Source organism: Accipiter gentilis, chromosome 34 (assembly GCF_929443795.1).
Source record: "Accipiter gentilis chromosome 34, bAccGen1.1, whole genome shotgun sequence".
Lineage (NCBI taxonomy): Eukaryota > Metazoa > Chordata > Aves > Accipitriformes > Accipitridae > Astur > Astur gentilis.
This window is the reverse complement of record NC_064913.1, coordinates 6,392,151-6,404,713: the sequence shown is the minus strand read 5'-3', so window position 1 is coordinate 6,404,713 and position 12,563 is coordinate 6,392,151. Positions and strand designations below refer to the sequence as shown.

The following is a 12,563-nucleotide window of genomic DNA, read 5'->3' as shown; positions in this document are numbered from 1 at the left end:
TACATCAGGCTAAAATCTAGCCCCTTTGTACATCCCACCTGTAAATCATTCAAATCCCAGTTGTGAGCATGGCATTATGCATAAAATAGCTTTCTTCAGTAGCAAGCCAAACAGTTTACCCAGTTTTCAACTGGAAAGTGGCAAATCAGATTACTGGGAAACTGGAAACTCTTTCTCTATTTAAAACTGATAAATTCCTAAGTTGTACCAGGATGAAGGTAAAGAGGTTGTAAAGAGTAACTCAGCATAGTTTCTAATTAGAGCTCTAAACTGAGTGTCCAAATCCCCTAGTATGACCAGTACAGCCTTAATGACCAGCAAAATACACTTATATCTAGCAGAGTCCCTAACAGACAAGCATTCACATTTTCAAGTATGAAGTTTCCATGATACAATTAAAATCCCTTTGAAGGAGAAGGTTGATATGGTTACAGCAATGAATTGTTTATTGATCTCTGGGGGCATAAAATAATGGCACTTTTTCAACATTTGGGCTAATTATTATTTGTTTTGCACAACAGTCCACATCCCCAGTCAAAGATCTGGATCCTATTATGTTAGGTACAGTATAAACACATTACAAGATATGTCAGGCCCTGTTCTAAAGAGACTGCAGAGCAAACACTGCTTTTGACAAACATGAAGTAGCTCTTGATGAAGCAGCTGTCACCAGTTACAACCCACATTTGGAATTCACCATGTTAATGGAGGATGTGGAGAGGTGAGCCATCACAGACACCCCACCCTGCCCAGTATCTTTTCCTTTATTCCATAAAAAAAAAAATTAGAAACTTGCCCATCACACATTAGGATGTTCACCAAAAAAATAAAATACTGCTTTTGATTTTTCCCATGTGTCCAGGCAAGCAAGCAGCCTAGAAAAACAAAATAGGTTTAAAAGTCTAACTAGCTATTCTAAGTGACGGTGACAATAAATGACTTTTTATGTAGCCTTCCAAGTCATCTATAGGTGCTTTGAAGGAAAAAAAAATAAATCTAAATTTCTGGGATCTAATTCAGCTCATCTAATAAAAGGAAATATGATTCACTGAGAAATATATTAACAAAAATTCCGGTCTAAGTGAGCCTGAATTGGATATACAATAGTAGGCAAAGTCCAATGGAAAAAACAACGTGGCCTGAAGCAGTTGCTTTGTAACAGAAAACAAAATTTCAGCACACGTCTGGTCCAGGCTCACTCTGTGTGCCTTATCTAGGAAAAAACCCATGTATTTATACTTTTAAAACCAATAGCTATTGTACATGTTGTGACTGTATCTACATTTGCAAGGATACTGGCCACTATGGTGAATATGCTTATTGCACGTTAGTCCTGGAGACTAACTTGCTGCAACTAACCAGCTAACATTGGTTCAATCTCTGCTATGCAGTGTTATATAGGTCATCATCTTTATCTCTGCACCAACACAGACAGAATTTTTGACTGTCACTGAGCAACATACAGCCCCTCCACTTGCACACGTCACTGCTAAGCCCTTTACCTTTAGTTCCTCCCAGTCCTACTACAATTTCACAAACATACAGAAAACTCATACATCCCGTAATAATGGGGCAACAGCTATAAATTACAATAAACTTGATGAATCACAATCAATAAACTTGCTGATGGTCTTTAAGAGTGGGAAAGTTTCAGTACATTCCCCTACTCTTTTTTTACAAGTACTACAGCATGAGATGAACACTAAGCACAGTTCTACGTTATTTACAATACACCTCAGACTTCGTACTTAGAATTCATTCAATACAATTATCTCTAAGCCTGATTGAAGCAACTACCTTTAAGTATCTTACCAGCACTATGGCTGGAAGCACGACAGGCTGAACTAGTATTTTTCACAGTTTAAAGATAAATTCTTGTATTACCTTATCAGCACAACTCTTGAGCTATTCAGAATCATCAATACATTTATCCCAACAGGACCCATGAAATTGCCAATATTTGGCCTAATGGAAGAAAAAACCTTGAATAATTTTTTAACAATCTGAGTTTACCTTCAACTAGGCTCAGTATTCACTACACCTACCTATGACCTTCTGTCCACCCTTGTGTTCATCCTTTCAAACTTAACACATTCACCTATTAAAACAACAAAGCCAACACTGCCAACTATGCTAAGAGGTTGGGTTTTCACCTCCCCAGAAGAGATTACTTTTCTTCATCACAAAAAAGGTCACAGAACTGAGTGGGAGAAGGCAATAACACCACAGACTAAGGCAATGCAGGTGATAACCCCTTTCAGCAAATAATTTATCTTTATTCTGTGAAATCAGTTAACACCATTGAACTCGTAAATTGTTTTAAAAGTAGCTGAAGAGCAGAGCCATTCTAAGAGCCAAAATTCAACCCAAAGCAAATTAAATGCTCCTACTTTCATGTTAATACTAAAAGGAAATTCAGAAAAAAACTGTAACTAGCATAGTATTGACAAGTTCCATTGAAATTGTGCCAATTATTTTTCCTTTCACCTATATGCAACGCGTACATTTTGGAATCCTGTTGATGGGTACAGATATCAAAGAGCTATCTGGAAAGGCAGAAAAAGGTTTTGGCTTTAGGGATACATTTGAACCCTTCAGTAACAGTGTAGACAGTCTCTACTATGCCTGCAGAAGACTGGTTTGTCACCTTTAATGGACATTTGGCCAGCTGTTGCTTTAGAAGCTAATTGACACTACATGGATAAACGGTACTCAGTTCAGAAGTCTGAGTTCTAGTTCCTTGATATTGAGATAAAATATTTATTACTATGATTCTTCTTCTAAAATACTGATTTTCATAGCAGGTTTTATGACTTGCATACCTATAACAACACAGAACTTCCATCAATATTTATAAAGAATAATTTATTCTAGAGTAAACAGCTCACAATTATTAGCCAGTGTACGATTTGTAAAGCTAATATTTGCATATCAAATATTAAAGTAGGTCTATGTCATTATTAAAAGTGGACATATATTTTTGAAAATGACAAATGCAAGGAAGAGCTATGGCACGTGATTTCAGGTGGGTTTGTCCCAGATGATTTTACTTGAAGTTTTCACTTTTAGCATTTTCTCAGCAAGCTAAAAGAGTGCTAAATACACATTAATACAGAAAACAAACCTTTCAATCCTATTATGTAGGATTTACAAAAATAAAACAAATATACAAGAGAAGAGTAGCAAAGGCCTTGTACAGCTACAGCATATCATGAAGAAGCAACTGACCTCTGTCAAGGTCACATGGATATATCCTCATGCTTCTCTGCTCTAACTAGCAGCTGAGTAAGCTAACAAAGCTGCAAGCAAGCAAGCTGAATCTGAAGAGCAAGTGCAAGACAACTTCTTGTTATTAGTATATGAAAAACTACGATGAAATTAAAACTACAGAAAAGATAAAAAGGCATCTACTGTCAGACTTTTCCTGAGGAAATGTTAGTGTCCCAGATACAGTTATCAAATGCAACAGTTTAACAGATACATCTTTAATTAAACACTTGGGCTGTTAGCAGAGAGGTAAACTTTAATTTCAGGGTCCAGAAATCCTGCAATTCAACCATCTCTCTACTCTCTCTCTACTTACTGTCAAAGACGTGTTTGCCTTCCACCCTTGCCTGCACTACTCAAGGGCATCTCTTTAGCAATTCAGTGGGAGGACACTCTCAAAGACAACTCTTACTTGCCACTTCAGCAGAGCTGTATCCCTCTCATAAGAGACACCGCCAATTAACCATCCACGGCTCGACACACGGAAAGAGGACACGGAAGATTCTCACCAAAGCAAGTTTATCCTGGTGCAAAGCAGGTTCAGGACAGGGTTCCCCGGCTCAGATGCTAGGTGCAACCATTGCCACCTGCCAGGCCAGCTCCAGAAGGGGTTTGGCAGAACACAGTACCTGACTGATGGGCACCTGCAAACTAATTAAGGCCTATTTACACAAGCCCAGGCCAGACTGATGGGGCACATGATATTGATCCTCCCACATCTGAAAGAGTAACAGGCAATCTCTTCTTAAACAGAATTCATATTAATAAGCACAATTTATAGTTTTAGGGCACATCGGAGGAACAAAATAAATGGAAGGAACAGTTATCAGTTTTTATGGGCTTTAAATCAGGTCTCAAAGATTAACACCAGTTAGATAAACAAGCAGGAATTTCTTGTCAGTAAGGTGGGACAAAATAGGATTATAACATACAAGGGCAGCTTAAGAGAAGTTCAGACAGAACCTCTTCACACTACACAAATAACATCACAACACCTTTTACAAAAAATATGGTTTAATCCAAGAGACACTATAGGAGTTAATGGCAGCAAGTTCAAGGGGTTGGTGATTTTAAGGCCAGAAGGACAGCTGATTATCTACTCCGTTCTCATGGATTAACACAAATCAGAAATCCAGGAGTTTCTACATCAAAACTAGATGTTGTACCTGCTTCAGCTGAAAGGAAATGCTGATCCAGAGACTTCAAGTAGAAAGGTGCCATCTCCTCAATAAGCTGGCCCATACACTTGCTACTCTGATAGACAAAAAAATTGATACCTTATTTCCCATATGAGCTCATGTAGCTTGCATGCCTGACCAGGCTGCAGCGTGAACTTTTACGTACTAGAGCACAATTTAATACCAGTATTTTCATTGTGTGGGAATCAAGAAAGCTCTTGGCATACACAGCTTTCCAAAGGGAATGATAAGCTTTTAGGAGTCTCAAGAAGCAGATTTGGCATATCTCAAATGAAGCAACTCTTGGGTCCCTTCTCTAGACTAATTTTAGTCATCCAGCATCCTTTTTGAAGTTGGGCACCTTTCCTACTCTCAGCACTTCAGTGTTTACAGCTGCATATGGCTTCTCTGCTCTTTGAAACAATGACAGATGATGTTCCCTCGATGTAATCCCCAAGTCTTTTCTCAGAGCCACTCTTCAAGGGGAAATCACAATTTTTTTTCTACTGGAAGTAGGCAAAATTATTACAGTTCACTTTGCTAAAACACCAATTCAGATGTAGTAGGATGAGAAACCAAATGAAATCAGTCTATAATAACACTTTTTCCAACTTTACTTCTGATTTTTTTTGTGCCAATTTTAATAAATATTCTCATGAATATGGATTTTGTATTTTATTCCAGATCACTGTTAAAGGTAATGAACAGAGTTGGAATAATGGAGATGGCGATTCCCCATACGCTATCTCTTCTGCAATCCATTAAATAAAAAAATTTTAGTCTGTTCACATGGACAATGATGCCCTTCTACAGTACTACTTCTTTCAGTCAGAACATCACCCTAAGCTAAATCAAATGACTTACTGAAGTCAAAACACAAAGCTTACAGTTTCAACAAGAAACAGAAACAGTTCTTTTTTTAATTAAAAAAAAACCCACCACTTTCAGAGCTATTTTGCTTGGGATGTATTACACTGTCAATCTTTAACCCTCAACTATTTGCCAATAGATTGTGTCTTCTGTCAGAACACCATGCCACTAATCTTTCCTTAAGTTACCACATTTAGCCTTTAAAATAAAATTTAAAAAAACAAAAAAACCCACTGTAATGGTAATTGTCACATTCTTCTAAGAATTCCTCCTAACTCTAAGATTTGATCATAGAAATCAAAAAGAAATAGATTATTATAAAGAAATACTCTCCATAGCTTTGGAAAGAAGTAAAAGAGTTAATTAAAACTACATACTAAGTGTTCTAAATAAGAAGAGTGAGGTCTAATGCCCACCTTTCAATGATGTGTACACATTTTCTAGAAAAAGTATTACTGTTAGAGACAGGGTCCTGAACTAGATAAAGGTTCCTTGACGAGTGGTTTATTTCCTTCTACAAAAGCACTCCAATTATTTTCAACTGCCATATCTACATGGTTATTCAAACACATGAAGACGAGGGAGTTTGCAGGCAATCTTGTCTCTGAGCCAAGCTGGATAACGGTTGCCAGCTTTCCCATATTGCAACTGCTCCACTGATTTTCACCCACACGTAGGAAAACAATACCCCTAAGATAAAGGTACAAAACAGAACCCATAAATGGGTTTTTAATCAACTTCATTAAATCATCACTGCGCAGCTTTGAGGCACGTATCCTCATGTACTTGAGGCGCTGTACTACCTAGTCACTACAACCATGGCTACATTATTAAAACTACTACAGTACATTTGGCTACTACCATAAATCCTGAATAATGCCCAGGAAACTTAGACAGCATCCTTAAAGTAACCAAACTGGTTTTAGCTACTTCTAAATAAAATTCTATATACCTGAAATATTATATTAATAAAATTATTCTGAGTTGATGAATAATAAATAGTTTGTTTGGATAGTTCCTGGTGACACTTTTTAAAATTTGTATGGTCTTCCATTTAGAAGAAGACTGAAGACCAAAGAGTGCCACACAGCAGACATTCTAGATTTATTTTGTGTTCCAACATATTTCTCCCAGCATCTTTAGGGATGGCTAGAAAAGAGAAGCGGCATCCTGAGTTAGCAAACCTCTGAGAACTTAAAAAGATGACAACATCACTCCCTCTAGGATGGAGAAGGAGAAGCATTCAGTGCCTGCTGTTCCGGGGAAATACCTCCAGACTAGTAGCGATAAGAAAACAGGTTAAGAAAAGTAATCAACTCTCTTATAAGCATTTACAGCAAACGGAAGATCCATGAAGTGTTACTCATTAAGTCACTGGGGAAAAAAAAACAATAGAGAAGAAAAGCCAGCCTCAAAAACATTCTGATTAGACTTTTATCAGAAGTAATACTTAAGGAGACTTTTTTGTTATGGCTCCTATCTAGCTTTTGGTCATTACATGCCTCAGGAAACAAAATATTTCTTTTTTTTTTTTTATTTAAACCAGCCAACTTTTTCCACGCGCTGCTTGTACAAATCACTTTGCTACTCCTTGTAGTCCCTGAAAGAGATTGCCTGTAGCCTGCTCTTATCCTCTCACCAGAAGAAATCATGAAGAGCCCTTGTCAGTTGTCCCCCTCCTAATGCATTCTGCTTTGGTATCTGATATTTCTGTAAAAAGATGTTAACAGTATAATACCAGCATTTCCTAATCCCCCCTGTTAGAGGTGTATTAGGAAGTAGCAAAGCCTACTCTAGCAAAGATGACATTTGTACATAACAATCCTGAAAATATTTGTTAACATAATGCTTTGTTTATTTAGTCTGGCAAATGCTTTTATTTTAACCTCAAGTATCTTTAGTAAATGTCAGCAATAAATACAAATTCATAGTTGGCTAACAAGCCTCCCTTATGTGTATTTCTAATTAAGCTTCTTCCTAGATACCGAGTAATGTTTAAAACAAACATTCTATAGAGAATCAAAGTAAATCAAACGATGAAGTATTTCTCTTTGTGAAACTGCATATTTATATAGGCATCACCAACAGAGGGAAGGAGATCATGGTATCCATGCGTAATAATTCCTCCATGCTTTCCTTCTGGATATGCAGAAACATTTTCTTGTCCTTTTCAATTGTACTGCAAACTTTGATGTCTCCTCCACAGCAGGTAATACGAGGTTGCGCGCACCCTTTATTCAGAACGCGGTTCCCAGCAAGAATTTATCTGTGTGTTTAAATGTGTACATAAATATAAAACCACACACATTCACACATAAGTATTTTTAAAATTGTAATCAGACTGCTGAATGGGCAAGAATAAGGACTGCGATATACTAAATAAGAGCTTCATCTTCATGCGAGGAAACATCAATTAACCGAGTTCTGTACGGCTGAGTGGCTTAAAAACTTCTGCCAAGACCCTAAGCTGCTCCTTCTTTTTACTTATTACAGCCAACCCTGCCAAAAGACCATAAAAATTGATTTTATGTTTCCGGTCTCTCTATGCTAGCTGGAAAAGTATAGATTTTCCCCCCCACCCACCCTCTCTAGGCTTCTGACAAACAGAACCTTCCCTTATCTCACACCTTCTCAACTACCATGCTAACCAACACTGAACATATTGTGGGCTCTTATATCTGATTTAAGTTATGATTAAAGTAAGAGAACATTTCAGATTGTTAAATCAAACACTGTTTTGTATCTATGGTTTTAAAGGGCTTCTTGCCTGTCTGTTACAGAGAAGGCTATATCCCACTTGTGCTGCTATGACACATGTGGTAAATGATTATTTTTCACATTTATTCTGGGAAAGTGTTAGAACTGCACTGTTAGACTGTGAGCTACCTCTTTAAATTCCAGTATCAATCCTTAAAATGGATTTAGCATCTTTTGCATCAAACATTAATAAGGCTCACTTAGGCAATCTTAATGTGAAGGAAAATTGGGCTTGTATGAAATGGCTACACTGGAACATTTCATGCTTTTGCAAGTGCAGGGGTATGATTATTTCCTACAGTATGTCATTATCTTCTGCCCTGTGGTTCTTTTTTAAATTATCTCTTCTCACTCAAGCTGCCTACACTATGTTTTTAAGCTATATAGTTTCAATTTATGAATTGCATGCATGCAAATTTTAAGCAACTATACCACAAGCCAAGTAATAGACCACATTAAAGTATATTCCCCACAGACACTACTAATAGAACTACAATTCCAAAAAGCTTGGAAGAAAAAAAAAGATACATATTTGACTCAAGACATAAAAATCAGGTCATTTGTTGCCAAGACAGACAAGAAAATACTATTTTAGACACACGTGGAATCTCCTTACACTTTTCCTGAGCAGGTTTATTTAAGCATGGCAGGAGATGTCATTTCATATCCTTGCAAAGCAAATTAGTTTGCTGCCTACTTGTCCTTGTACCCAGAAGCTCCCCCTCTGCTTTTCAGGGTCACTCCTAAAACAATTGCTCATCGGTAACTCTAGATGTTGACCCACCAGGGAAAGGAGTCTCCTCTCGGGTCTACAACTGTCGTCCTCCGTTTCATAGGATGAAGTAACTCTCTCCGACAACGAAGCAGTTTAAACAGCGCCTAACAGATTAACGCACAACACGGATGGCACGCTGCATAGCCGCTCGGAGGATCGATATCGCCATTGCTGATTAGTAGTCTACTTGTGGTCTACAACATGTATGTGCATCTAAGATTACTCTAGTGACCTTTGTACAGAAAATATTATTTCAGAGACAGTGAAATATTATTGCACTACAGCATTTCGCATGGAGTTTACGAGGTAATAAACCCAGAGCTCCCTCTTCTTCACCTGCAAATGGCTATTAAATAAGGAAAATAAGACTTGACATCCCCGGGACAATCAAAAGAAATGATTTATTTGGATGCTAACATCTGTCTCAAGATTGTGGCCAAGTGCTTTTCTGTGCTCATTTAGGACTCCACTTGGAAAGCTTTCCAGTTACATTTACCTAGAGATTTCTCTCTACCACTTCCCATCTGACAGAAACCACTCAGCTGGGTCTGATGAATAATAGCAAAAAGCAGCTTGTATTGGAGATGATTGAATTACAGATTGTGGAAAGTGCCATAAAGGCTCATTCCAATGACTACACTTAATTTACTTACTATACTGACTACCAGAAGCTGGTAGTCGTTTGATATCTTTATTTCAGAAGACTGGAAACAAAAGAAATGTTAACATTCTTTGCCACTTTCTTACTACTCCCTACCTAGCAGAGTTCGATAGGCGAAATTAACTTTTAAGCAGAGCGCTGACGCCCCATCCGTACCGTGTGCGCCTACGAACCGGACCCCAACGCACCCCAACCCCAAGCGAGGCGAGCGGTCTTCAAGAAGATGAAGGCAACAACGTCCGAGGACGCAAAATGAAATTGCGTGGAAAGAAGACACGTTCGCTCGACAGCCTTTCGAAGCAATGGAGGAAAAGGCTCTGTGGAAATTCATACACCAACGATGCGCTGCTGCCCTGCGGGCAGGAGGGGAGGGCCGGGGGGAGCCATACCGGCGTGTCCCACCGACCCCGGCCGTCGGGACAGACACCCTCCCCCCCCCCCACCCCCCCGGCCGAGGTCGGGGGGCAGCAGGGCAGGTGAAACCCGGGGAAACAAGTTGGCGCGGCGGCGGTCGCCTCAGCGCCGGCGGTCGCCTCAGCGCCGGCTCCGGGGAGGGAAGAAGAGGGCGGGAAGGCGGGCGGGCGGGCGGACGGCGCCCCGCTCCCGCAGCCGGGGGGGCGCCCCCTTTGTCTGAGGCGGCGCCCCCCCCCCCCTCCCTCCCCAGTAACCGCCTCCCCCCCTCCCCTCCCCACCGGGAGCGCCCCGGGGGCGGGCCCCCGCCCCCCGGCAGCTGCGGGGGGAGCCGCCGAGCAGGCGGCGGCCGCCCCCGGAGCATGTGTGCACCCCCCCCTCCGCCTCACACACACACACACGCACACCACACACACACAGCCCGCCCGCCCCCGCCCGAGGCGACACCGCCCGGCGGCCCCGGAGCGCTGCCTTTACCTGGCAACCGGGGCGGGCGCAGCCGGTTCGTCCTTCAGCCTCTTCCCGCGGCGGCACCACACGCGGCCGGGCCCCTCCCGGGGCGAAGCTGCGGTGTAACGGCGGGGAGAGCGGCGGACCGCCCCCGCGCCCGGCAGGCAGGCAGGCAAGCAAGCAAGCAAGCGAGCGGGCTGCCCCAACGCCCTGCCCTCGGCGGGGCTGAGCGGCACGCCGGGGCGTTAAGTTTCGGCGGCGGGCAGGGCAGGGCACGGCGAGGGGAGGCGGAGGCGGCACGGGGGCTGCGCGGCGCCGGGAGCGCCGCCACACTGCAGCGTCTCTAGGAATCCCTCCCGTGAGAGGCAGCCCATCACCCCCGGCCCGCCGCCCTCATTGGCTGGGGGGCGGGGAGACGGGTTCCTCTAAGCCAATCGTCCGGCTCCCAGCATGGGTGGAACCGCCGCTCCGGCCTCGCCCATCCCGCGGCCGCGCGGTCCCTGTCCGCCCCGTCGGGCGGGGCGGGGCGGGGCGGGGCCGGGCCGGGCCGGGCCGGGCGGTGTGGCAGACTGTGGTGGTGGGAGGAGGAGGAGGGTGAGGAAGAGGAGGGTGAGGAAGAGGAGGGTGAGGAGGAGGAGGGCATCCCCGCGCATGGCGGCCAGGGCTGGCACGAGGCGCTGTGCCCACGGACGCAGCGGCCGTCGGGTGTCCGGGGTGCCCCGGGCCGTCGGGAAGCGGCGGCGACCCCCGCCAGGCGCTGCCGTTTCCCCCCCCCCCCCCGTCTCCCCCTTCCCCGGTACTCGGTACTTTTAGCGAACCTGCGGTGCGCGGCCCTCCCGCTGCGGCGGGCCCTCGGGCAGCCCGGCCCCGGGCAGTCGCGACTGAGCGGTGAGTCGTAACAGGCGTCCGCGGCTTAGGGGAGAGCAGAGCGTATCGCGTGTTCAGGCAAGGACGCGCAAGGGTTAACTTAATTCCCTCGATCCATCCACTCCGAACGGGAGCTTTGATTAACATTGGTCTGCAAAATGTAACTGTAACAAATTCAATTAAGGGAAGCACATTTCTTCAACTTTTAATTAGATCTACCCTATTTGTCTAATGTTTAATATAACATAAAAAGCTGCTCAGGTTCCAGAGGGAAATGGAAATAGATTCAGATGTAAGCTTAGCTTTTAAAAACACGACGGACTAAAGTTCTTTGTTCCTCAGCATATATTATTGTGGCATCTATACCCTCGAAGGCACAGGAGGAAAACAGTATTTTATCTGCAAAACTGTACAAACAATCGTGTGGTACTTACGTAAGAGTTTCCCTTTAATTGGTCGCAGGGTACCGAACAGACAGGTTCTACCCCAGGCTTGATGCACGGTATTACAGGATCCTGCTGAATTACAGATGTCGCAAGAAAACTTGAAATAGTTATGTGTTCCACGACCATTTAGTTGGTTTCACTTAGTACACGAGAGTGAAAGTTATCTAAATTACGTCTTTATATGATAAATAGCAAATGCTGGCAAAGAGAGGAGCCCCTACGCCGTCGTTAGCAGGTAACCGAGAAAGTCAAGAAGCTCCCAGGCACCCCCCAGAAGTGACTGCGCCTTGAACGGAACGTCGTCCTGCCATTCCCCACCCATACTTTTGTGGTGGGATTTGCCTCTCAAAATCACAGCCCTTTTCCAGTTCAGTTCAATTCAAATACACATTTTCTGATCGCGTCAGTTCTTAGGTCTGTAAGTCACAATATGAGTTTTTCTTCTATGGCCGCGTTAGGTCGTGAGAGGGATAAAGGGAAGAGGAAGGCGAATACCGGCTCTTGCTGAGCTACAGAAAGGAGGAGCCGCCATAATTTAAACTGCATATGCAAAAGTGATCACCTGTGCCCAGATTCCCCTGTGTGATTTAAAAATACAGCTGTTTTCTCTCTCCCGGCACGATAGAGATCAAGGACTGTTTTCTCTAGGATCATTTATCTGGTCAGTTAAAAACCCCACACATTTCAGTGCTAATAATTATGGGGACGTGGTGCTGTGTTCCTAACAGCCACACAGCCAGAAGTCTGTGGGAGTCTGGCATTTGCAAGGCATGACACATCATACCCTGTCCTAGCGTCTGAGCAAAGACAAGAAACATCATTTAAGCCCAATGGCCCTCTCTTAGCCTACAGACAGTAAGGAACAGAAACGCTGTCTGCCA

General features: G+C 43.1%; 1 protein-coding gene across 1 annotated transcript in view; it reads right to left on the bottom strand.

Annotated features, from left to right (window-relative positions):
• The window catches only part of SYT1 (synaptotagmin 1), a 353,854-nt gene extending 343,072 nt beyond the window's left edge, over positions 1-10,782 (bottom strand). The window contains 3 exon segments of the mRNA XM_049792446.1: positions 10,397-10,492; positions 10,494-10,592; positions 10,594-10,782. Coding sequence (XP_049648403.1) covers positions 10,397-10,492; positions 10,494-10,592; positions 10,594-10,743 — 345 coding nt within the window. The 5' untranslated portion in view covers positions 10,744-10,782.
• Positions 10,783-12,563: the final 1,781 nt, after the last annotated feature.